Source organism: Balaenoptera physalus, assembly GCF_965194825.1.
Source record: "Balaenoptera physalus genome assembly, chromosome: 1".
NCBI lineage: Eukaryota > Metazoa > Chordata > Mammalia > Artiodactyla > Balaenopteridae > Balaenoptera > Balaenoptera physalus.
The window spans coordinates 151,934,983-151,962,644 of record NC_138882.1 but is presented as its reverse complement, the minus strand read 5'-3'; the positions used below and the strand labels follow the sequence as shown (position 1 = coordinate 151,962,644).

At 35.9% G+C, this 27,662-nt stretch overlaps 1 protein-coding gene across 2 annotated transcripts in view; it reads left to right on the top strand.

The window, feature by feature from the left end:
* Positions 1–27,662, top strand: part of SCP2 (sterol carrier protein 2) — a 149,164-nt gene that overhangs the window by 45,478 nt on the left and 76,024 nt on the right. For both annotated transcript variants that reach the window (XM_082429998.1, XM_082429999.1), the window contains 5 exons: positions 2,819–2,882; positions 7,601–7,687; positions 8,852–9,002; positions 10,096–10,243; positions 24,349–24,456. In XM_082429998.1, coding sequence (XP_082286124.1) covers positions 2,819–2,882; positions 7,601–7,687; positions 8,852–9,002; positions 10,096–10,243; positions 24,349–24,456 — 558 coding nt within the window. The remainder of the gene's footprint in view (positions 1–2,818; positions 2,883–7,600; positions 7,688–8,851; positions 9,003–10,095; positions 10,244–24,348; positions 24,457–27,662) is intronic.

The following is a 27,662-nucleotide window of genomic DNA, read 5'->3' as shown; positions in this document are numbered from 1 at the left end:
TGTACTCAGAAAACTATAAGACACTGATGAAAGAAATTAAAGATGACACAAACAGATGGAGAGATATACCATGTTCTTGGATTGGAAGAATCAATATTGTGAAAATGACTATACTACCCTAAGCAATCTACAGATTCAATGCAATCCCTATCAAATTACCAATGGCATTTTTTACAGAACTAGAACAAAAAATCTTAAAATTTGTATGGAGACACTAAAGACTCCGAATAGCCGAAGCAAACTTGAGGGAAAAATACAGAGCTGGAAGAATCAGACTCCCTGACTTCAGACTATACTACAAAGCTACAGTAATCAAGACAATATGGTACTGGCACAAAAACAGAAATACAGATCAATGGAACAGGATAGTAAGCCCAGAGATAACCCATGCACCTATGGTCAACTAATCTATGACAAAGGAGGCAAGGATATACAATGGAGAAAAGACAGTCTCTTCAATAAGTGGTCCTGGGAAAACTGGAGCGCTACATGTAAAAGAATGTAATTAGAACACTCCCTAACACCATGCTCAAAATTAACTCAAAATGGATTAAAGACCTAAATGTAAGACCGGACACTATAAAACTCTTAGAGGAAAACATAGGAAGAACACTCTTTTTTTTTTTTTTTTAGGAAGAACACTCTTTGACATAAATCACAGCAAGATCTTTTTTGACCCACCTCACAGAGTAATGGAAATAAAGACAAAAATAAACAAATGGGACCTAATGAAACTTAAAAGCTTTTGCACAGCAAAGGAAAGTATAAACAGGACAAAAAGACAATCCTCAGAATGGGAGAAAATATTTGCAAACGAATCAATGAACAAAGGATTAATCTCCAAAATATATAAACAGCTCGTGCAGCTCAATATTTAAAAAAAAAAACCCAATTGAAAAATGGGCAGAAGACCTAAATAGACATTTCTCCAGAGAAGACATACAGATGGCCAAGAGGCACATGAAAAGCTGCTCAGCATCACTAATTATTAGAGAAATGCAAATCAGTGCTACAATGAGGTATCACCTCACACGCATTAGAGTGGACATCATCAGAAAATCTACAAGCAACAAATGCTGGAGAGGGTGTGGAGAACAGGGAACCCTCTTGCTCTGTTAGTGAGAATGTAAATTGATACAGCCACTATGGAGAACAGTATGGAGTTTCCTTAAAAAACTAACAGTAGAATTACCATATGACCCAGCAATCCCACTACTGCCATATACCCAGAGAAAACCATCATTCAAAAAGACACATGCACCCCAATGCTCATTGCAGCATTATTTACAATAGCCAGGTCATGGAAGGAACCTAAATGCCCATCGACAGATGAATGGATAAAGAAGATGTGGTACATATATACCATGGAATATTACTCAGCCATAAAAAGGAAGGAAAATGGGTCATTTGTAGAGATGTGGATGGACCTAGCGACTGTCATACAGAGTGAAGTAAGTCAGAGAAAAACAGATATCGTATATTAATGCATATATGTGAAATGTAGAAAAATGGTACAGGTGAACCAGTTTTCAAGGCAGAAATAGAGACACAGATGTAAAGAACAAATGTATGGACACCATGGGGGGAGAGTGGGGGATGGGGGTGGTGCTGGGATGAATTGGGAGTTTGGGATTGACATGTATGCACCAATATGTATAAAATAGATAACTAGTAAGAACCTACTGTATAAAAAAAATAAAATAAAATTGAAAAAAAAAGATAATAATTTGATGTGGCTTGTTCTTACTGGACCCGTACTGACTGCCTTTGGATCAGTCACTACTCTCATTGGTATGAGATCGCTAGTGTGGTTTCTACGTTTTTCCATTTTTATTAGAATTGAGAGAAGATTTGTTCAATTATATGTATGTCATTTCTGCTCTGAAGATCACTCTCCTTGACAGAAAAATAGAGATAAAACAGAAATGGGGACTCTCCACTTTATTGTGCTGTGTATTAACTTAATATTATCAGCTCCAATCAGTGCACTTTTTCATTCCTTGGTCTTTCTAGTTCCAAAGGAGGATTCAAAACCTATTTTATTCTGTTTCATCTTCTTAAAAATAGTAAACGAGGTTTTTGCAAATTTTACTTCATTAACGTGCTTGCTTTTATTTTCCGACACTACTCTTTAAACTTTCTGTTAAGGAATTTAAAAAGTATACACTTTTCTTTTTTTTTTTTTAATTAATAGCTACTCTATTTATTTATTTATTTATTTATTTATTTTTAGCTGTGTTGGGTCTTCGTTTCGTGCGAGGGCTTTCTCTAGTTGCGGCAAGCGGGGACCACTCTTCATCGTGGTGTGGGGGCCACTCTTCATCGCGGTGTGCGGGCCTCTTACACTTTTCTTGTTAGACTGTAACTCTTCTGAAGACCCTTCTGCCTTATCATAAGGAAAAAGAAGTTCAGGCCCTAGAAGGTGTGAATTGTAAAATTCACTTAATCCAGGGATGGTGGGATGTTTTGGCAGACTCCTTGAAGTATTGCTGGCAGTGCTTTCCTGCCTTGTAACCACTGTGGTCCTAGGCTATATTTTCTGGGTTTTGAAAGTAGACCCTAGTTGTACTAGGTAGAATAGGCCAGTTTGAACTATTTTCATATCATATGCTTATTTGTTGATTCAATTCATTAAATGCAGCCAAGTTTAATTATAAAGAAATGTTTATGTGAGGGATCAGTGTTGAAGTTTCCAGTACTGGTATGTATGCATGGGAAAATGTGGAAATATGAGGAGGATACTGAGTATCATTGCAACATTTGTTAACAAGCAACAGGAAAGCATTAACCCACTAATAGAAGTTTGCTTTCTCTACAGGAACAAAACTTGAACACTTTGCAAAAATTGGATGGAAAAATCATAAACATTCAGTTAATAACCCGTAAGTATTTCAGAGATATGAAATAGTGAGAATCTGGGTTATCCTGCTATGTAATATGCAACTTTATACTTGAAAAGCAAATGTAAGACCTCAAAGATGTTAACTAGAATGGTTTTTTTCTTATGAAAGACTTGTGCCCATGTAAACTTTTGACTACTTTTCAGTTTAGGTTTTGGTCTATTTATGTTTAAAATGCCATTTAAGCTTAGTTGCTCTTTTAAGAAAGAATGTGAACGGCTTGCGTTGAAAGATGTAATTGGTCGTAGGTTCTAACTCTAGTAAATGAAATTTATTATAATAATTTTAATTGGAAATAACCAGGCCCCATTTTAAACCATTTTTTAAAACTTTTCTGTTTGTTTTGATCAATTAAAATGTTTGTAAAACACGTATTAGTGGTTGTTTTAATTATTTTATATTAAATTATTTGCATTTTAATTATGTTAGTGTCATTAACTCTTACTCTGATAGAATAATATGGTTATTTATATCCTAAAAAATAGTCTGAAGTAAAATTACATCATGTGTATTACTGGTAATTAATCTTTGAATCCCTAGTGCCTAGTGCAGTGCATGGCTCATAGCATGTACTTAATGGTTGCTGAATAAAATTGGTTCACTGGGAATTGAATTAGTGCCACACAACTAGAATCTCTGCAAAAGCAAACCACTAGGCAATAAAAGAATAGTAGCTAACTTTATTAAATGCCAACTCTGTGTCACTGTGCTAGGTACTTTTATGTACATTTTCATTTAATCCTCTCAAGGACCCTATAAGGTAGTTATTTTTATTCTTATTTTATAGATGATGAAAATGAGGCCTACAGAAATTAGGCAACTTGCTCAGGATCATTCTAAATAGTGGTAAAATAATGTTTATATTTTTCCTTCTACTAGATTATAAACTCCTTGAGGACAAGAGCCATCTCTTATCTTTATGTTCTTAATGCTTAGCACAGAATCTGGAACATACTTGGTGCTCAGTAAATTGTTTCTGAACTATTAAACAAATTTTGCCATGTTTAATAAACATAAAAACATGATAAGGGACATTTTATACCACAAGTGGGTCATTACCACATATTTCTAATACTTCATGCTACTACTTGTTCTCCTCATTCTTCTGATTCTGAATTGATGTTTGAATTCAGGATATACCTAATTAACAAATAATATCTACTCCCATGCCCTAAATTTAATGGTATTCTGTGAAAGATCAAAGGGTATTGTGGAAGCTTTGGTTAATTCCCTTGCTTATATAATAAAATAGAAATTCCTTCATATGAGATAACAAACCTGTTATAATTTGACCTCACTCTACTTTGCTGGTCTTATTTCCTACCACTTCCCTGGTTATTCTCAATCTCATCTCTCACAAGATCACTTGGTATTTCTTAAGTGTATTATACTGTGCTTGTTTCTGTGTTTTTAGTTATGCTGTTAACTCTCCCTGGAATATCCTTCTGCCTTTCTTTTGTTTGGCAAGTATCTACTTACTCATCAAGTCCCAACGCAAATATCATTGCTTCTCTTAGTACCTTCTTAAATGGGCATAATTATTTTTTCTCATGAGCTTCATTGTACTGTCTGTATATGTCTGTTATAACATATCACACTGTATCATACTTATTTATAAATCTGTCTCCTCTGATGATGATGATCCTTGAGCAGAGATTATGTCTCATCTTTGTATCTTCAGTACCTAGTAGGGTATTGGAACATAGTATATGCTCAATAAAACTTTGCTGTTACTGAATAGTAGTTAGGATAAGCAGTCTTAAGCCCATAAATATGGTCTAGAGCTGATTTCTTTGTCCTTAGAACTTGGAGAACCATTAAAAATCCTTGTGATTTCCTGAAAGTAGTAAGGAACTGTACCAACATATTGAGGAGTTGACAGTACTGCAGTTTCCTGGCTTTGAGGCTCCAAAGAGCAGCTCTTGACCTTCCCCAGAGAAGCAAAGCTTCCAAGTCTTTCTTTTACTTAACTCCCTGCCCAACCAGGTACTCATTTATCCACTCATTACAGCATTCTTCTAAAGGATTTTCATTCACTCAGCTATTATATATTCAGTAACCTACTATGTGCAAGACGCTGGTAAAGCTGCTAGTGATATAGCAGTGAACAAGATGGATTAGTTTCTTGTCCTCATGGATCTTCTGCTATGTATTATAAGTTCTCAATTATGTTGAATAGGCAAATGTTATTTCTGAATGTCAGCTTCATCATTTAAAACTCACTGAAACAGCCAAGAATAGCCTTCTAGGTTTGGCTCAGAAATTTCAGATGCTAACTTCTTACACTAGGTTTTGCTTGACTAGTGAAGAAAGATAATTCTGTGTTTGCTGACCAGTCATTAGAGATAACCTGTTACATATTTCTAAGAAGGTTGAGTTAAGAACCTTCTCAAGTGCTTCCTCACAGATTATAAGAATACCTAAAGGCAGTGAGAATCTGTGATCAATAGTATAAGATTAGGGATAGCTTCTGCCACTTTAGCCTTCAGACCTGTGTCTATAACTCTCCCTCCATACTATCTCTTGAATTCATTACTTCTTTCCATCTTTTTTTTTTTTTAATTTTATTTTTTGGCTGTGCCGCGTGGCATGTGGAATCTTAGTTCCCTGACCAGGGATCGAACCCGCACCCCCTGCATTGGAAGCACGGAGTCTTAACCACTGGACCTCCAGGGAAGTCCTGCTTCTCTCCATCTTTTACTTCCAATTCCCTATTTTAGGCCCTTATCATTTCTTGCCTTAATTATTGCCCCAATCTCTTAGTTGGTTTACTTGCTTTTGGTAATGCCTTTTTACTGTCCCTTTTCCATACCACAGCTTTCTTGCTGAAATACAAATCTGGTCATGTCACTCCCAGCTTAATATCCTTTAGTAGTGTCTCATTGTTTTCAGTATAATGTAAACACCATATACTGGCCTTTCATGATCTGATCCTTGTTCATGTCTCCTGCCCCCTCTTCTTCATCTTGCCTCCATATTCCTTCCCAAATGTCACGCTCTAGCTTCAATAAACTATTTCACCTCAAGAGGCTTTGCATGTGCTGACCCTTGTGCCAGGAATTCTCTACCTCCTATTTCCTCTTATTTGCCTAACCTCAGAGAGGAAGCCCCCTTTAGTATCTGGGTTTGATGTGTATCCTGTTGGTCCCATGGCACCCTGTATAACATTTCTATCATGGCATTTATCATACTAGAATGGTGTATTTATTGCCATGGATTCAGACTGAGTTCCTTGAGGGTAGGGACTGTGTCCATGTCCCCACTGTCTAGTACAGGATCTGGCTTAAATAAAGCATTTTTTTGAAAGTTGGTGATGGTCAAAGTTAACTTTAGAAGCAAAGGTGCAGACGGTAGTATGCAGATCTAAGTTACATGGGCTTGATTTCTAAACACTGGAATTGCTTAATTTCCATACCAGTTGAAGTTTGCTTTTAGAAACTCCCTTATTGTATCTATTTGTGCTGCTGTCTTTCCAGAGCAATTTCTGAAACCATCTGATTATATTGTTAGAGGCACCAAAGGGGATGAAAATAAGTTTCTTCTTGGCAGTGATGAGAAAGGAAATGTTTTGAAGAGTGCAGATATTTTATTATAGGTTTTATAAAAACCTATAGGTATTATAGGTACATTTATTTAAGAACGACATTAGCCTTCATTAAATGTAGTTGTATCATATTATCACCACAAAAGTTGGCTGAATTGCAAGTCATTTAATTTTGCTTTTAAGGAACTAATATTTTTGTAATTCTCCAGGAAAAAAAAAAACGTATTTTATTTTAACCTCCAACTGGTTTGACACCAACTGGGTGTACTGCAATTTAATTCTGGTACCTGCCACCCAGAGTTAATGCAGACTCTATGAATTAAGACTTCACAAGACTGCCCTCACTTTAGATGCCAGTTGAAGTAGGATCCCCAGGCCACCTGCACTCTGACCAACTGACTATAAATTTAGGGGTTCCCATGATCCTCTCATGTTTGATAATTCACTAGAATGACTCACAGAACTCAGGAAACTACTGTACTTACTGAGGAACAGCCAAGTGAAGAGGCACGTAGGATAATGACTGGGAAGGTTCCTAGTGCAGAGCTTCCATGCCCTCTTCCCATGGAGTCAGGGCACATCACCCTCCTGGTATGTGAAGGTACTTGGCAACCAGGTGGCTTCACCAAGCTTCAGTTTCTAGAGTTCTTATTGGGGCTTCATTATGCAGGCATATTCAGTTAAATCATTGGCCGCTCGATCTCTAGGCCCCCCTCTTCTCCCTAGGGGTCAAACTGGTTCAAAAGTCCCAATCTTGTATTTGCATGGTTGATCTTTCTGGTGACCAGACCCCTGGCTCATCCCTCCCTTATCCCCCAGCCAACAAGGGGACCACCACAAGTCACCTAATTAGCATAACAAAGACACTTCTATTATTCAGGAAATTCCAAGGGTTTTGGAATCTCCATGCCAGGAGCCCAGGACAAAAATTAGACAAAAGTTTTTTTATACAACATGATATTTTGGAGTTAGGAATTTCAAAAATTCAATTCAAATGACTTATTTATGGTAGATTGAAATGGTTTATGAAAGCCTATCTTTCGTTTGTGGAAAGAGTATTTACATGTTATTCTCTCTTTAACTTCTGGACCAGAACATCTTCAACAAAAATTGTGATTGCTACCTCACATTCTGTAACTACTTATTTTATATTTAGGTATTCCCAGTTCCAAAAGGAGTACAGTTTAGATGAAGTGATGGCATCTCCAAAAATTTTTGATTTTTTGACTATCTTACAATGTTGGTAAGAAAAACACATTTTAATATTTAATAGAAGTACTGTGCCTTCTCCCCCCCCCCACCCCCTCTATCCCTTGGGTAGACTGTAGGCTCTGTATCTGGGTGAATCTGTATGTGTATCTGCTTTTATAGAACTCCTACCAAGTATAGTCCTTACCCTGGAGTGAGCACCCTTGCTTCCTATTCCTGTCTAGACACAGATTGTCTTTTCTCTTGGAAAATTATATATTTTACTGCCTTTTCTCATGACTTCCACCTACCCTGTTTTAATAGTATTTATTCATTTAAATGTGGCTTGGGAGGCCAGTGGAGTCCAAAGGTTTTTCCCTTGACCATTTTGTTTTTTCTGCTGTATATTTCTACTGTAGGAAATTTTACTCAATCATAGTAACTATGAGTAAAGGTAAAACAAGAAAAAAAATCAAAGCTCTAATAATGATAGTAGCTCTGTCTTGAAAATTGCTTGACAATATCTGTCTCCTGGAAGACTGAGTTAGTATTGCATGGCTCCTACCTGTGCCTAACTCTCACCTGGATGTGTCCTGGGGTTACTGTCCGGGATGCAAGTGAACAAGTGACGTCCATTTTTATCTGTTGCAGTATGAGCGTCTGCCCATTTTTAAAGTACAGCTCAACTCACAGAAGGCTTCTTGTGTCTGCTGCCTTCCTTCACAGCTGCTCTAAGGAAAAGGTCTATTTTGAGGAGATCTCAAGAGTCTTAACCAAACCATGGGCTTTCTGGTATCTCCTATTCCATCCTTTCCCAGTTTCCAAAAGGATTCCAAGACCGATTATTTGGGAGAGAGCAAAGTTGGAGCTAGTTAGGCCTATAGTAGAATCTTTATTAGCTCAGGAATAACCTTGTGGACTCCTCAGAAGTCACCAGAAAATACCTTATGTATCTGCAGAGGCAAATCTGGGATTCTTTGCAATAAGAACTTTTTGGGAGAGACCCTTAGAGATCAAGCAGTGACTGATAGCATTTAAATTCTTGATAGAAGTTCAGTCTTCAGGTGCGAAGCATGTATAATTTTTAACTGCAGATATTACAAAGACAGTCCAATGACCAGCAAGCATACCCTGCCTTTCCACACTGAAAGAACTCCTAGACCGAAATTCTAGGATCGAGGTGAACCAGGTGTAAATAACTATTTTCACCTCCTCTTAGTCCCACTTCAGATGGTGCTGCAGCGGCAGTTTTGGCTAGTGAAGCATTTGTACAGAAGCACGGCCTGAAATCCAAAGCTGTGGAAATTTTGGCTCAAGAGATGGTGACTGATATGCCAAGCTCGTTTGAAGAAAAAAGTATTATTAAAATGGTGTGTCTGAGATTCTGTTTTATTAATCAGTCAAGGGATTTCTTTTTCAAAATTTCAAGGTGACATCATGTCATCAGCTCTGAACGTTATTTACTTGAAAAAAATTGGTCTAGAAAATTTAATATTATAACCCATCCTTAAGAATCTGTTAAGGGAAAATAACTGATAAGAACATATGCATGCACTTTTAACTAACTAGTGTGCTATTTTAAAAAATTTTGAGTTGACTAGATATGCCCAGAACTCCAGTCTTACAGAGTTAAGGGAAAAACAAAGATATTTTCAGGAACTTTTTTGCACTTTAAAAATCACTGATTGAAGATTGAGTACAAAATGGAGGAAGTAAAAAAGATGAGAGTTCTGACCTAGAGTTAGTTGAATATTTGAAGATACATACATATATACACATATAAAAATGTGCATTATGTACACACACATATATAAGTAAGCATATGGTTTACGTTAGAGTTTACAAAATGATTTTACAACAATGCTTTGAATTTTAAAGTGTTTCTGTAACTTGCCCAAGATCACACAAGCTAGGGTGTGGCAGAGGTGAAACTTATACTCAGGTTTTCTGATTGTAGTACATTTTCCATCACATCACAATTTTATTCCTTGGAAAAGAGGTGAGTTTGCATGTTATTATCTGAGACCAAAGGGGTGTTAATAGCATGAATATTGGAAAAATGGTTTGAATCCTATATGATCTTAGAAATATTGCATGATTGCATATAGAAATTCACCCATATTTTTCAGTGTATCTGAATCATAATGATCTCTTGATAAATCTCTTCATCCTATCTACCACAACTATATATTGTGGTTTGATAGAGTTTTTGTAACTTAGCACAGGATATGGCATGAGGAATTGTACGTCCTTTTTATAGTACAAAATGTAATGTGTATGTTCATTCTCCCTCCTGGATATTCTTTTATTTGGACTTTCTGTGTAATACAGAATTAACTGAGATTTCAATATTTATGGTCAGTTTTCAACTGTTAAGGTTATACATATTAATCTCTTATAAGCCTTATATAAAAGTCCCAGTTTTGATGCCCTTAATTTATTTATATATGGTTTTGGTTTTAGGTTGGCTTTGATATGAGTAAAGAAGCTGCCAGAAAGTGCTATGAGAAATCTGGCTTGAGACCAAGTGATATTGATGTAATAGAACTTCATGATTGCTTTTCCACCAATGAACTTCTTACTTATGAGGCACTGGGACTCTGTCCAGAAGGTAATATCTTTGATGAGATGCAGATTAATCTACTACATGTCACTGAGAACATTTCACTTTCATCATTAAACAAAACAATTCACTAATTGCCTTTCCCTCCATGTTGGCTCTGCCACACTGTGCAAAGTGAATGTAAGCTATCTTGATCTTGGACTTTTAGAACATGTAGTCTTGGACAGTACCAAATGAGATGACAGAGTATACAAATAATTTGTTTTACGTAAATCAGGGGTACTTGTAATGCACTGTTAAGTAAAAAAAAAAAAAAAAAAAAGGATTAAAAAAAATCACATATGTAATTCCAGCTATTTCAAACTGTGTTTGAATAAAGACCTGCAGAAAGGAAAATGGAAAAACTAGTTGGTGAGATCTGGAGGATTTTTTTTTCTTTTTGTTTTTAAAGTGGTTGTACCATTTTCCATTACTACTAGCAGTGTGTGAGATTTCAGTTGTTTCACATTCTCATCAACACTTGATGTGGTCAGTTTTTAAAATTTCAGCCATTCAAAAGAGTATATAGTGGTGTTTTATTTTAGTTTTAATTTGCATATCCCTCATGACTAGTGATGCTGAGCATCTTTTCTTGTGCTTATTGGTCATTCATATATCTTTTGTGAAGTGTCTGTTCAGATCTTTTGCCCTTTGATTATTGGGTTATTTGTCTTCTTTATTGTGTTGTAAAATTTATATAAATGTATATTCTGGATACAAGTAATTTGTCTGATATATATGGGCTGTGAATGTTTTCTCCCAGTCTGTGGCTTACCTTTTTGTTTTATTAATAGTGTCTTTTGAAGGACAAATTAATTTTTTGATTATCAATTACATATTTTCTTATCAATTATTTTAATTGTTCAGGCTTTTTATATTCCAAGAAACTTGCCTACTGCAAGGTTGTAAAGATTTTCTTCTATTTTTATTCTAGGAGTTCTGTAGTTTTAGATTTTACATTTAAGTATATGATCTATTTTGAGTCAATTTTTATATTTGGTGTAAGGTAAAGGTTGATATTACTCTTTTTTCCCCATACACATATTCAGCACCATTTATTGGAAAGACTTTTCTCTCCCCATTGAATTGCCTTGGCACCTTTGTCAAAAATTGCCCATATATGTGAGGGTCCATTTTTGGATTCTCTGTTCTATTCCAGTGATCTACATGTCTACCTTTTCACCAATACCAAGTTAGTTTGGCTACTGTGTTTATTCTACTACACTCTACTATATTATATCAGATAGGATAAGTTCTCCAATTTTGTTCGTTTTAAAAATCATTTTGGTTATTTTAGGTCCTTTGCATCTCCATGTACATATTAGAATTAGTTTGTCAATTTCTACAAAATAAAAAGCTTGCTGGAATTTTCATTGGGATGTCATTGAATCTGTAGATTGATTTAGAGAGAATTGTCATCTTAACAATGTTGAATCTTCCAATCCATTAGATGTGTATATGTTTCCATTTATTTAGCTCTCCTTTAACTTCTATTAGAATGTTTGTAGTTTTCAGTATAGCTCTTAGGTGTCTTTTGTTAGGTTTATTCCTTGGTATTTTATGGGTTTTGGCATAATTTTTTTTTTAACCTTCATTTTCCAATGTTTACTGATAGTATATAAGAATATAATTGATTTAAAAAAACTTAGAAACTGTAACTTTGCTAAATTCATTTGTTCTAGTCGCTATTTTGCAGATTATGAGTGATTTTTCATATAAATAATCATGCCATTTTCCAATGACAGTTTTATGTCTTCCTTTCTGATCTTTTTTTTTTTTTTTATAAATGTGATTCATTCTGGTATTTTCCCTTCTATTTTTTTAAAAATTTTTATTTATTTATTTATTTATGGCTCTGTTGGGTCTTCATTTCTGTGTGAAGGCTTTCTCTAGTTGCGGCAAGTGGGGGCCACTCTTCATCGCGGTGCGCAGGCCTCTCACTATCGCGGCCTCTCTTGTTGCGGAGCACAGGCTCCAGACGCGCAGGCTCAGTAATTGTGGCTCACGGGCCTAGTTGCTCCGCGGCATGTGGGATCTTCCCAGACCAGGGCTCGAACCCATGTCCCCTGCATTGGCAGGCAGATTCTCAACCACTGCGCCACCAGGGAAGCCCTCTGATCTTTTTATTTTTATATTTTCTTACCTTATTGCAATGACTGTGAGCTCTAGTACCATATTGAATAGAAGAGGTGAAAGTGCTCATCATTACCTTGTTCCTGATCTCAGGGGATGCACTTTAATCTTTTACTGTTATGTATAATGTTAGCTATAGGCTTTTTGTTGATACTATTTATCATGTTGAGAAAGTTCCCTACTATTCTTAGCCTGCTGAGGTTTTTCGTTGTTGTTGTTTTGTCATCAAGGGGTGTTGAATTTTCAAAAAATTCTTCTGCATCTATTAAAATGATCATATGGACTTTGTCCTTTATTCTTTTGACATGGTGAATTACATTAATTTTGAATGTTAAACTAACCTTATTTTTCTGGGATTAATCCTACCTTTTAATATATTGTTAGAATCAATTTGCTAGCATTTTGTTAATGAAATTTGTTTATATATTCAAGAAGGATATTTGTCTGTAGTTTTCTTTTTTTCCAAGTTGTTTTCTTCCGGTCTCATAAAATAAATTGAGCAGTGGTCACTCATTCTCTATTTTCTGAAATAATTTGTGTGATATTAGTGTTAGTTCTTCCTTGACTGTTTCATTACCAGTATAATCAAGTAGATTAAAGTTTTCTTTAGGGAAGATATTTTCAATAAATTAAAATTTCTTAATAGATATAAGCCTGTTTATAATTTTATTTATTTACTTATTTTTAACATCTTTACTGGAGTATAATTGCTTTACAATGGTGTGTTAGTTTCTGCTTTATAAAAAAGTGATTCAGCTATACATATATGTATATCACCATATCTCCTCCCTCTTGCATCTCCCTCCCACCCTCCCTATCCCACCCCTCTAGGTGGTCACAAAACATCGAGATGATCTCCCTGTGCTATGTGGCTGCTTCCCACTAGCTATCTATTTTACATTTGGTAGTGTATATATGTCCATGCCACTCTCTCACTTCGTCCCAGCTTACACTTCTCCCTCCCCGTGTCCTCAAGTCCACTGTCTACATCTGCATCTTTATTCCTGTCCTGCCCCTAGGTTCTTCAGAACATTTTTTTTTTTTTAGATTCCATATATATGTGTTAACATACAGTATTTGTTTTTCTCCTTCTGACTTACTTCATTCTGTATGACAGACTCTGGGTCCATCCACCTCACTACAAATAACTCAATTTCATTTCTTTTTATGGCTGATTAGTATTCCATTGTATATATGTGCCACATCTTCTTTATCCATTCATCTGTCGATGGACACTTAGGTTGCTTCCATGTCCTGGCTATTGTAAATAGAGCTGCAATGAACATTGTGGTACATGACTCTTTTTGAATTATGGTTTTCTTAGGGTATATGCCCAGTAGTGGTATTGATGGGTCGTATGGTAGTTCTATTTTTAGTTTTTTAAGGAACGTCCGTACTGTTCTCCACAGTGGCTGTATCAATTTACATTCCCACCAACAGTGCAAGAGGGTTCCCTTTTCTCCACACCCTCTCCAGCATTTATTGTTTGTAGATTCTTTGATGATGGGCATTCTGACTGGTGTGAGGTGATACCTCATTGTAGTTTTGATTTGCATTTCTCTAATGATTAGTGATGTTGAGCGTCCTTTCATGTGTTTGTTGGCAATCTGTATATCTTCTTTGGAGAAATGTCTATTTAGGTCTTCTGCCCATTTTTGGATTGGGTTGTTTGTATTTTTGATATTGAGCTGCATGAGCTGTTTATATATTTTGGAGATTAATCCTTTGTCAGTTGCTTCATTTGCAAATATTTTCTCCCATTCTGAGGGTTGTCTTTTCATCTTGTTTATGGTTTCCTTTGCTGTGCAAAAGCTTTTAAGCTTCATTAGGTCCCATTTATTTTTGTTTTTATTTCCCTTTCTCTAGTAGGTGGTTCAAAAAGGATCTTGCTGTGATTTATGTCATAGAGTGTTCTGCCTATGTTTTCCTCTAAGAGTTTGATAGTGTCTGGCCTTACATTTAGGTCTTTAATCCATTTTGCGTTTATTTTTGTGTATGGTGTTAGGGAGTGTTCAAATTTCAGTCTTTTGCATGTAGCTGTCCAGTTTTCCCAGCACCACTTATTGAAGAAGCTGTCTTTTCTCCATTGTATATTCTTGCCTCTTTTATCAAAAATAAGGTAGCCATATGTGCGTGGGTTTATCTCTGGGCTTTCTATCCTGTTCCATTGTTCTGTATTTTCTGTTTTTGTGCCAGTACCATACTGTCTTGATTACTGTGGCTTTGTAGTATAGTCTGTAGTCTAGGAGCCTGATTCCTGCAGCTCCGTTTTTCTTTCTCAAGATTGCCTTGGCTATTCAGGGTCTTTTGTGTTTCCATACAAATTGTGAAATTTTTTGTTTTAGTTCTGTGAAAAATGCCATTGGTAGTTTGATAGGGATTGCATTGAATCTGTAGATTGCTTTGGGTAATATAGTCATTTTCACAATGTTGATTCTTCTAATCCAAGAACATGATATATCTCTCCATCTGTTTGTATCATCTTTAATTTCTTTCATCAGTCTTACAGATTTCTGTATACAGGTCTTTTGTCTCCTTAGGTAGGTTTATTCCTAGGTATTTTATTCTTTTTGTTGCAATGGTAAATGGGAGTGTTTCCTTAATTTCTCTTTCAGATTTTTCATCATTAGTGTATAGGAATGCAAGAGATTTCTGTGCATTAATTTTGTATCCTGCTACTTTACCAAATTCATTGATTAGCTCTAGTAGTTTTCTGGTAACATCTTCAGGATTCTGTATGTCATGTCATCTGCAAACAGTGACAGCTTTACTTCTTCTTTTCCGATTTGGATTCCTGTTATTTCTTTTTCTTCTCTGATTGCTGTGGCTAAAACTTCCAAAACTATGTTGATTAATAGTGGTGAGAGTGCACAACCTTGTCTTGTTCCTGATCTTAGAGGAAATGGTTTCAGTTTTTCACCATTGAGAATGATGTTGGCTGTGGGTTTGTCATATGTGGCCTTTATTATGTTGAGGTAAGTTCCCTCTATGCCTACTTTCTGGAGGGTTTTAATCATAAATGGGTGTTGAATTTTGTTGAAACCTTTTTCTGCATCTTTTGAGATGATCATGTGGTTTTTCGTTCAATTTGTTAATATGGTTTTTCACACGGATTGATATGCATGTATTGAAGAATCCTTGCATTCCTGGGATAAACCCAACTTGATCATGGGGTATGATCCCTTTAATGTGCTGTTGGATTCTGTTTGCTAGTATTTTGTTGAGGATTTTTGCATCTATGTTCATCAGTGATATTGGCCTGTAGTTTTCTTTCTTTGTGACATTTTGTCTGGTTTTGGTATCAGGGTGATAGTGGCCTTGTAGAATGAGTTTGGGAGTGTTCCTCCCTCTACTATATTTTGGAAGAGTTTGAGAAGTATAGGTGTTAGCTCTTCTCTAAATGTTTAGTAGAATTTGCCTGTGAAGCCATCTGGTCCTGGACTTTTGTTTGTTGGAAGATTTTTAATCACAGTCTCAATTTCAGTGCTTGTGATTGGTCTGCTTTTATTTTCTATTTGCTCCTGGTTCAGTCTCGGAAGGTTGTGCTTTATTAAGAATATGTCCATTTCTTCGTGATTGTCCATTTTATAGGTATATAGTGGCTTGTAGTAATCTCTCATGATCCTTTGTATTTCTGCAGTGTCAGTTGTTACTTCTCCTTCTTCATTTCTAATTTTATTGATTTGAGTCTTCTCCCTTTTTGTCTTGATGAGTCTGGCTAATGGCTTATCAATTTTGTTTATCTTCAAAGAACCAGCTTTTAGTTTTATTGATCTTTGCTACCGTTTCCTTCATTTCTTTTTCATTTATTTCTGATCTGATCTTTATGATTTCTTTCCTTCTGCTAACTTTGGAGGTTTTTTGTTCTTCTTTCTCTAATTGCTTTAGGTGTAAGGTTAGGTGGTTTATTTGAGATGTTTCTTGTTTCTTGAGGTAGGATAGTATTGCTGTAAACTTCCCTCTTAGAGCTGCTTTTGCTGCATCCCATAGGTTTTGGGTCGTCGTGTTTTCATTGTCATTTGTTTCTAGGTATTTTTTATTTCCTCTTTGATTTCTCCAGTGATCTCTTAGTTATTTAGTAGTGTATTGTGTAGCCTCCATGTGTTTGTATTTTTTACATATTTTTTCCTGTAATTGATATCTAGTCTCATAGCATTGTGGTTGGAAAAGATACTTGATATGATTTCAGTTCTCTTAAATTTACCAAGGCTTGATTTGTTACCCAAGATATGATCTATCCTGGAGAATGTTCCAATAGCACTTGAGAAGAAAGTGTGTTCTGTTGTTTTTGGATGGAATGTCCTATAAATATCAATTAAGTCCATCTTGTTTAATGTGTCTTTTAAAGCTTGTGTTTCCTTATTTATTTTCATTTTGGATGATCTGTCCATTGGTGAAAGTGGGGTGTTAAAGTCCCCTACTATGATTGTGTTACTGTCGATTTCCCCTTTTATGGCTGTTAGCATTTGCCTTATGTATTGAGGTGCTCCTATGTTGGGTGCATAAATATTTACAATTGTTATATCTTCTTCTTGGATTGATCCCTTGATCATTATGTAGTGTCCTTCTTTGTCTCTTGTAATAGTCTTTATTTTAAAGTCTATTTTATCTGATATGGGAATTGCTTCTCCAGCTTTCTTTTCATTTCCATTTGAATGGAATATCTTTTTCCATCCCCTCACTTTCAGTCTGTATGTGTCCCTAGATCTGAAGTGGGTCTCTTGTAGACAGCATGTATATGGTTCTTGTTTTTGTATCCATTCAGCCAGTCTATGTCTTTTGGTTGGAGCATTTAATCCATTTACATTTAAGGTAATTATCGATATGTATGTTCCTATTACCATTTTCTTAATTGTTTTGGGTTTGTTATTGTAGGTCTTTCCTTCTCTTGTGTTTCCTGCCTAGAGAAGTTCCTTTGGCATTTGTTGTAGAGCTGGTTTGGTGGTGCTGAATTCTATTAGCTTTCGCTTGTCTGTAAAGTTTTTAATTTCTTTGTCAAATCTGAATGAGATCCTTGCTGGGTAGAGTAATCTTGGTTATAGGTTTTTCCCTTTCATCACTTTAAATATGTCCTGCCACTCCCTTCTGGCTTGCAGAGTTTCTGCTGAAAGATCAGCTGTTAACCTTATGGGGATTTCCTTGTATGTTATTCGTTGGTTTTCCCTTGCTGCTTTTAATAGTTTTTCTTTGTATTTAATTTTTGATAGCTTGATTAATATGTGTCTTGGTGTATTTCTCCTTGGATTTATCCTGCATGGGACTGTCTGCGTTTCCTGGACTTGACTATTTCCTTTTCCATATTAGGGAAGTTTTCAACTATAATCTCTTCAAATATTTTCTCAGTCCCTTTCTTTTTCTCTTCTTCTGGGACCCTTATAATTCGAATGTTTGTGTGTTTAATGTTATCCCAGAGATCTCTGAGACCGTCCTCAATTCTTTTCATTCTTTTTTCTTTATTCTGCTCTGTGGTAGTTATTTCCACTTTTTTTTCTTCCAGGTCACTTATCTGTTCTTCTGCCTCAGTTATTCTGCTATTGATTCCTTCTAGAGAATTTTTAATTTCATTTATTGTGTTGTTCATCATTGTTTGTTTGCTCTTTAGTTCTTCTAGCTTCTTGTTAAACGTTTCTTGTATTTTCTCCATTCTATTTCCAAGATTTTGGATCATCTTTACTGTCATTACTCTGCATTCTTTTTCAGGTAGACTACCTATTTCCTCTTCATTTGTTTGGTCTGGTGGGTTTTTACCTTGCTCCTTCATTTGCTGTGTGTTTCTCTGTCTTCTCATTTTGCTTAACTTACTGTGTTTGGGGTCTCCTTTTTGCAGGCTGCATGTTCGTAGTTCCCATTGTTTTTGTGTCTGCCCCCAGTGGGTAGGTTTGGTTCAGTGGGTTGTGTAGGCTTCCTGGTGGAGGGGACTGGTGCCTGTGTTCTGGTGGATGCGGCTGGATCTTGTCTTTCTGATGGGCAGGACTCCGTTCGGTGGTGTGTTTTGGGGTGTCTGTGACCTTATTAAGATTTTTTAGGCAGCCTCTCTGCTAATGAGTGGGGTTGTGTTCCTGTCTTGCTAGTTGTTTGCCATAGGGTGTCCAGCACTGTAGCTTGCTTGTCGTTGAGTGGAGCTGGGTCTTAGTGTTGAGATGGTGATCTCTGGGAGAGCTTTCGCCGTTTGATATTACGTGGAGCCAGGAGGTCTCTGGTGGACCAATGTCCTGAACTCAGCTCTCCCACCTCAGAGGCACAGGCCTGACACCCGGCCAGAGCACCAAGACCCTGTCAGCCACACGGCTCAGAAGAAAAGTGAGAATAAAGAAAGAAGGAAAGAAAGAAAAAAATAAAATAAAATAAAGTTATTAAAATAAAAAATAAAAAAATTATTAAAAATTTAAAAATTAAAAAGTATTAAAAATAAAAGAGAGAAAGAAAGAAGAGAGCAACCAAACCAAAAAACAAATCCACCAATGATAAGAAGCGCTAAAACCTATACTAAAAAAAAATAAACCAAAAAACCACACAAAAAACGGACAGACAGAACCCTAGGACAAATGGTAAAAGCAAAGCTATATAGACAAAATCACACAAAGAAGCATACACATACACCTTCACAAAAAGAGAAAGAGGAAAGAAATATATATGTATATATTAAAAAAAAAAGGGAAGAGAGCAACCAAATCAATAAAAAAAATCTACCAATGATAATAAACTCTAAATACTAAACTAAGATAAACATAAAACCAGAAACAAATTAAATGCAGAAAGCAAACCCCAAGTCTACCGTTGCTCACCGACTCAATTTTGGGATGATTCGTTGTCTATTCAGGTATTCCAGAGATGCAGGGTACATCAAGTTGATTGTGGAGATATAATCCGCTGCTCCTGAGGCTGCTGGGAGGGATTTCTCTTTCTCTTCTTTGTTCACACAGCTCCTGGAGTTCAGCTTTGGATTTGGCCCCTCCTCTGCATGTAGGTTGCCTGAGGACATCTGTTCCCTGCCCAGACACGATGACGGGGTTGAAGTAGCAGCCCATCAGGGGGCTCTGGCTCACTCAGGCTTGGGGGAGGGAAGGGTATGGAATGTGGGGCGAGCCTGCGGTGGCAGAGGCCTGCGTGATGTTGCAGCAGCCTGAGGCATGCCGTGTGTTCTCCCGGGGAAGTTGTCCCTGGATCCCGGGACCCTGGCGGTGGCGGGCTGCACAGGCTCCCAGGAGGGGAGGTGTGGATAGTGACCTGTGCTTGCACACAGGCTTCTTGGTGGCTGCAGCAGCAGCCTTAGCGTTTCATGCCAGTCTCTTTTGTCTGTACTGATAGCCGTGGCTTGCGCCTGTCTCTGGAGCTCGTTTAGGCGGTGCTCTGAATCCCCTCTCCTCGTGCACCCTGAAACAATGGTCTCTTGCCTCTTACGCAGGTCCAGACTTTTTCCCGGACTCCCTCCTGGCTAGCTGTGACACACTAGCCCCCTTCAGGCTGTGTTCATGCAGCCAACCCCAGTCCTCTCCCTGGGATCTGAACTCCGAAGCCGGAGCCTCAGCTCTCAGCCCCCACCAGCCCCGTTGGGTGAGCAGACAAGCCTCTCGGGCTGGTGAGTGCTGGTCGGCAGCAATCCTCTGTGTGGGAATCTCTCCGCTTTGCCCTCCGCACCCCTGTGGCTGCGCTCTCCTCCGTGGCTCCAAAGCTTCCCCCCCTGCCACCCCCCGTCTCCACCAGTGAAGGGGCTTCCTTTCCTAGTGTGTGGAAACTTTTCCTCCTTCACAGCTGGCTCCCAGAGGTGCAGGTCCCATCCCTATCTTTTGTCTCTGTTTTTTCTTTTTCTTCTTTTGCCCTACCGGGGTACGCGGGGAGTTTCTTGCCTTTTGGGAAGTCTGAGGTCTTCTGCCAGTGTTCAGTAGGTGTTCTGTAGGAGTTGTTCCTCATGTAGATGTATTTCTGATGTATTTGTGGGGAGGAAGGTGATCTCCACGTCTTACTCCTCCGCCACCTTGAAGGTCTGATCTATAATTTTTGTTTCTTCCTGTACCTATTAATTTTGATAAGATATATTTTTCAAGAAAATTGTCCATTTCATTTAAGTAGCCAAATTTGTTCACTGAAGTTGTTCAAAGCATTCTCTTATTATCCTTTTAATGTGTATAGAATCTATGGTGATAACCTTTTTTTTAAATTCCTGATATTGATGGTTTTTGTTCTTTCTCCTTTTTTTCCTTCATCTGTCTAGCTAGAAATTTGTCAATTTTGTTGAGCTTTACAAAGATTCAGCTTTTGCCTTTGTTACTGTCTTTTTTTCCCCCTCCATTTCACTGATCTCTGCTCTTTATTATTTACTTACTTTAACTTACTTTGGGTTTACTTTTTTTTGTTTTGTTTTGTTTTAAGTTTCTAATGATAGATCCTTAGATCATTTATTTTAGATATTTCTCCTTTTCTAGTGTAAGTATGTAAAGCTATACGTTTTCTTCTAAGCAGTATTTTAGCTGCATTCCACAGATTTTGATATATTCATTGTCATTTAGTTCAAAATATTTAAAATGTCCCTTTAATGTCTAATTTTGTCTTTGACCTGTAAATTATTTAGAAGTGTGCTGTTTAATATCCAGGTATTTGGAATTTTCCTAGGTATCTTGTTGTTATTGCTTTCTATTATAATTTTGCTGTAGTCAGAGATTATGATTTGTTTGATTTTGATCCTTTTAATTGAAATTTACTTTATGGCTCAGCATATGGTATATATTGGTGAACTTATGCGCTTGAAAAATAATGCAGATTCTGCGGTTGTTAGATGTAGTGTTCTATATATGTTAATTAAATCAAGATGATTGATAGAATTTTTAAGACCTTCTGTGTCTCTACTAATTTATTTGACTTGCTCTATCACTTGCTGAGAGAGGGGTGTTAGACTCTCCTACTACAATTGTGGAACTATCTCTTTCTTTCTTTAGTTCTATCAATTTTTGCTTCATTTATTTTGAGGCTCTCTTATTTATAATTGTTATGTCTTCCTGATGAGTTGTGTTTTTTTTCATTATGAAACATTCTGCTTTATCTCTAGTTATATTCTTTGTCTAGAAGTCTCTTTTATCTGACTAACATAGCATGCCAGCCTTCTTATGCTTACTCTTTACACGATATATCTTTTTCTATCCGTTTGCTCTCGACCTATTTGGATTATTTATTTATTTATTTACTTATTTATTTATTTGTCTATTTAAGGTGTGTCTCTTGTAGGCAGTAGTGTATTGTTTTTTATCGACTTTGTCAGTTTCTGCCTTTTAACGGAGTGTTTAACGGAGTGTCGTCTAATACAGTAGCTACTAGCTCTATGTGGTTATTGAATCCTTAAAATGTGGCTGGTCCAAGTTGAGATGTGCTGTAAGTATGAAGTACACATCAGATTTTGAAGACTTAATATGAAAAATAGAATATAAAGTATTTCATTAATAACTTTTTATATTGCTTACATTTTTTAAAAAATTTATTTATTTTTGCCTGTGTTAGGTCTTCGTTGCTGTGTGTGGTCTTTCTCTAGTTGCGGCGAGCGAGGGCTACTCTTTATTGCAGTGTGCGGGCTTCTCATTGTGGTGGCTTCTCTTGTTGTAGAGCATAGGCTCTAGGCACGTGGGCTTCAGTAGTTGTGGCACGTGGGCTCTAGAGCGCAGGCTCTGTAGTTGTGGCACATGGGCTTAGTTGCTCCACAGCATGTGGGATCTTCCTGGACCAGGGATCAAACCTGTGTCCCCTGCATTGACAGGTGGATTCTTAACCACTGTGCCACCAGGGAAGTCCCTATATTGGTTACATTTTGAAATGAAAATATTTTGGATATATTGGGTTAAACATTATAAAATATATATTAAATAAAATATATACTAGAAAATTTTAAAGTACATATGTGATTTGCATTATATTTCTGTTGGGCAGTGTGATTTAAAGAGCATTAACATTTAATGTAATTACATATTTATATAGTAGGATTTAGGTTGACCATTTTATTATCTGTTTCCTCTATTTGTCCCTTTGTTTTTTGTTACTGTGTTTTCTGTCTCACCTTCTGCCTTTTGGAGTATCTGAATATTTTTAGTATGACATTTTAGTATGTATTGGCTTTTTGGCCATATCTGTTTATTCTTAGCTTAGTTTTTGTTTAGTTTTGTTTTGTTTTAGTGGTTGCAGGATTTCTCAACCTTAATACTGTTGACACTTGAGCTAGATCATTCTTTTTTGTGGGGCTTGGACATTGTAGGATGTTTAACAGCATTCCTGGCCCTCTACCCACTACATGCCAGTAGTACCTACCCCCACAGTTGTGATAATCAAAAATGTTTCCAGACATTGCCAAATGTCCCCTGGGGGACAAAATTTCTCTAGGCTGAGAACCACCACTGTAGGGGGTCTCCTTAGCGTTAATATTGTACCACTTCACATAAAATGTAGAAACCTTGCAAACATATACGTCCATTAACCAATTTCTTTCTGCCTTACACCCACCTTTATGTTAAATTATCATATATATTACATCTATGTACATTAAAAAAACTCCCAAAGACAGTGTTATAATTTTTGTTTTCAATAGTTGCACATATTTTAAAGACCCTAAGAGGAAAAATATCCTTTATATTTACCCAGATATTTATTATTTCTGTTGTTCTTTCCTCTTTCTTGCTGATCCAGATTTTTCTAGAGAATTTACTTTAGCATTTCTTATAAAGCAGGTCTTCTGGAATGTTAATTCCCCAGTGGAATATTCTGATACTTCATAGGATTGTATGTATTATGGAAAATCATGCAGTAAATTATTCACTTCTTGGGGTTGGTTTGTGTTCAGTCTGCTATTACTCAGTACAGTGACAATATTTAACAATATGAAAGCAGTAATAGCAGATAGTTTACTTGTTATGACTAGAGCCTTGTATCAGGTTCTATGTTAGAAACACATCAAAAAATAGAAGAATGTCTCAATGGATGGTTTTTAATCTACAACCTAGATTTAAAATCAAATTAAAAGTGTTAAGTCATCTAAAATTCTGTGATTAGTATGTTTCATTTTGCCAGTAGAGAAACGCTCTTGTTTTTGAAGGCAATAAAATGTGTTGGCTAAGAACACAGCCTATGGAGCCAGGCTGCCTGAGTATTCTAGGTCCCCTGCTTTGGCCTTAGACTGGTTACTTAATATCTATGTGTCTCTTTCCTCATCTGTAAAATGGGAATGATAGTACCTACTTCATAGTGTTGAGGATTAAATTAAATTATGTAAATATACGTAAAATAATGAGAAGAAGGCCTGACACAGAGTGAGTACGTAAAAGCTGTTAGCCACCTCTGATAACACCACCACCACCATTATCATTTGGAGATTCCACCTCTCATTACCAGAAATATCATCTGGAAGAATATTTTATACAGTACATGCATTTTTATTTACTTCTTAACCACCTGGAAGAATGACCAGGGAACTGATAGAAATGTTGAAGCTGACAAGCATGTGATGTAATTTTTTTTCTTTTAAGCTTACATTTATACTCAATGGTATTTTTAGTCATTTTCCTTCATTTCATGAAAGCACTCTTTTTTTTTTCTGTCCCTCGCCAATAGAATGTAATAGTACAGTTGAAATGGAAATGAATACATTTTGGCAAAATTATGAATTTTTAAACCTAATATTATTTTACAGTATTGTATCCATTTCAGTGCTTTTCTTCTGGTTCTCTGAATCTAGATTATAATTGTAGCAATTTTGGAAGCAGAGAGCTCTTAGGAGCTAATAGGAGCTTTGTTTCATGCAGGAATTGTTCTGAAAATATAAGCCTTTATTACTCAATATTTATTACCTCACTTTTAGAAGTGCTTGTATCAATTTGAAGTTAGTTGGAGCCATCAAGAAATGTTTGCTCCAAGAAATTCTTGGCTATCTGTAAGTTTAAAAAAAACAAACATATCATTTGTTCCGATGTTATTTTTAACATTTATGAATATTATTTTTCCTTCTATAGGTCAAGGTGGGAAACTGGTTGATAGAGGAGATAATACTTATGGAGGAAAGTGGGTCATAAATCCTAGTGGTGGATTGATTTCAAAGGGACACCCACTTGGAGCTACAGGTAATAATACACACAGATTTTATAATTTTTAAGTCATTTTTGGCATAAGTGTGAATGATTTGGTCACTGATTTGAATGAATGATTGTATTCTCTGATTTTGGTAGCCAGTGTTTTAAATGATTATTTAGCCACGGTATCTTCGATTTTCGTTAAGTATAGTATAGTTCAATAATCTTGATTAATTGATGAGAATTTGAATTAGTTGAAACGCTAAATTCAACAATAGGCATTTTAAAAAGTTTGATTATTTTAAAATTTGTGTACAATTTAACAAGATGTTTCTAGATCTGCTAGATAAGAATCATTTGAAATAAGCACGTTATTTATATATAGTTGCATATGTGGTTGGTGTTGCATAGAAATTTTTTTCTCTTGAGAGAACTAGACTAAAAGATATGAAATAAGAATTTTACTATGGCTCTACTGCTGACTGGCCATGTGACGCTTTTGATTAATTATCAATTAGTCAGTTAGTCACTTTGAGTTTCCTTAATTGTAAAATGAAATTGTACAAAGTGGTTTCTGAAATAACTTAACACTAAAATTCTGAGATTTATTTTATGAAGACAGGTGAGTTTTGTATTTTTTCATAGTATCTTATATATTAAGTAAAATTTTATAAATTATCACAAATTCCAAAATAGAGAAGTTAGAATTTATAGTGTATTTATTACAGCAATTAACTTTGGCTTGTTTCTGTTTATCACTCAAATTAGGTAAGTTTATAATCTAGTAGAGAAAATGGGTATGCATAGATAGAGCATAAGAGAGAGATAGGTAGACAGGCACATACAGTTGCAATATAATGTGCCACCTTGCTATTTGTTTTCTGTCCTGTCTGTTCTTTGGTTCTTTTCTGTCTTTCATAATATCTTTTATTAATGGGTATTTTTTAGTATTTTATTTTCTCTCTTCTATTGAATTATTTCTTTTTCGCTCTCTTTTTTTGTTTGTTTTTTAGTGTTTGCTCTAGGATTTACAACATCCATCTTTAATTTACCGTAGTCTACCTTCAAATAATGTCATACGATTTCACTTATAATGTAAGGGATTTTTACAACAGCATATTTCCATGTACCCCCCCCCCCATCCTTTGTGCTATTACTGTCATACACATACTTCTAAATATATTATTAACCCCACAATATACTATTATTATTGCTTTAAATAATTTAATGTCTTTAAAAGTAATCTTAAAATGAGGTGAACGAGAATGATGTTACTGAGAGTGGCAGAATAACCACATCTGAAAATACTCTGTTATAAAATTACCAAGAACACTTGCAAAAATTGTCAAGATCAACTTTTTCAGAACTTTGGAAATTAACCAAAGGCTTACAACGATCTGGGGGAGCATTTATTAAAAACAAGTCAACAGTGTTATCTCTGTAAGAACAGCAAGCTTTGTGGCATTTTTTACTTGCTCTGATAACAGTCCTTTCTCCAGCTCCATGGTAGCCTTGAAAACCGACAGCCTGCAATCATGGTGAAAACTAGCATTTTACCCAGCACTGGAGGAGTCAAAATGGAGCTGGAGCTCTTTCAAAGCCCCATATTCAGAGACTTGTCCTTATTTGACCTGTCTGGAAGTTCCCTGGTAAACCAGTCTCAAAAACCTTGTCTTTATGTAATCTGAGAGAGAACTTGTCCAGTGTAAACAGTATTTTCCTCAGAGTCATTTGTCAAGAACAATCAGCAACAACTGTTTAACAACATTGCTGCCTGAGATGCCGATAACAACTGGAGCAAACAACAAATTAACCAAAGAAAAAAAAAGCTTAAAAGAGGAAGCTGGTGAATGAAATGTCCATAGAAACTGAGGTAGCCCAAATATTGGATTTGCTAGACAAAGACTTTAAATCAGCTATTTAAGTATGTTCAAAGAAGTAAAGGTATAAAAGTATACTTTCTTTTACTTCTTTATATGTAGTAAAGAAGTAAAAGAAAGTATAATAATGTTTCACCAAACAGAGAGTATCAATTACTAGATAGAAATTATAGAAAATAACCAAATAAATTCTGGCATTGAGAAGAAAAGTAACTGAAATGAAGAATTTACTAGAGGGGCTCAATACCAGATTTGAACAGGCAGAAGAAAAAAATTGGTGAACTTTAAGATAGGTCAATTGAGATTATTCAATCTGCGAAACAGGAAAAAAAAAAAAGAATGAAGAAAAATGAACAGAGCCTCAGAGACTTGTGGGACATAAGCAAAGTGTAGCAACATATACATACTAATAGTCCCAGAAGGAGAGGAGAGGAAGAAAAGGGGCAGCAAGAATATTTGAAGTGAGGGCTGATAAACTCCTTAAACTTGAAGAAAAAACATGAATACACATATCCAAAAAACTTAACAAGTAGGGATACCTCAAAAAGACCCACACCTAGACACATAGTCAAACCATTGGAAGCAAAAGACAAAGAGAATATTGAAAGCAACAGCAGAGAAGTGATTCATCATGTACAAAGGATCCCCAATAAGACTTAACCTGTTATTTATCTTCTGTAACCATTAAGGCAGTGTGATGAAAGAAGCTGCCAACCAAGAATTCTGTATTCAGTGAAATTACCTTTCAAAAATGAAGAAGTTAAGACATTCCTAGATAACAAAAATTGAGAAAATTTATCACAGACCTCCCCTGTAAGAAATAATTTTAAAGAGAGTCATTCAGACTGAAATGAAAGAGCACTAGACAGTGAAATAGCACATGAAGAAAGAAAGAGCATTGGTAAATGTAACTACCTTGGTAAATATAAAAGACAATATAAGTGTATTTTTTTGTTTGTCACATTTTCCCCCCTCCTATCTGATCTAAAATACACCTATAAAGGGCAATAATCTGAGTTGCTTTATACAATGCATAGAGATATAATTTGTATGACAATAACACAAAGGAGGAAGGAGGGAAGAGAGTTATATAGAAGCAAATTTTTTGTGTATGCTATTGAAATTAAGTCAGTATTAATTTGAACTAGATTGCTATAAATTAAAATGTGAATTGTAATCCCTAGAGCAACCACTAAGAAAATAACTAAAAAATACATAGTAAGAGAAATGACAAAGAAGTAAAATAGTACATTAGAAAATACCTATTTAACACAAACGAAGGAAATAATGGAGAAATAGAGGGATTAAAAAAGACTAAAGTTCAAGAGAATGAGAAGGGAAGCCACAGACTAGGAGAGAATATTTGCAAAAGACACA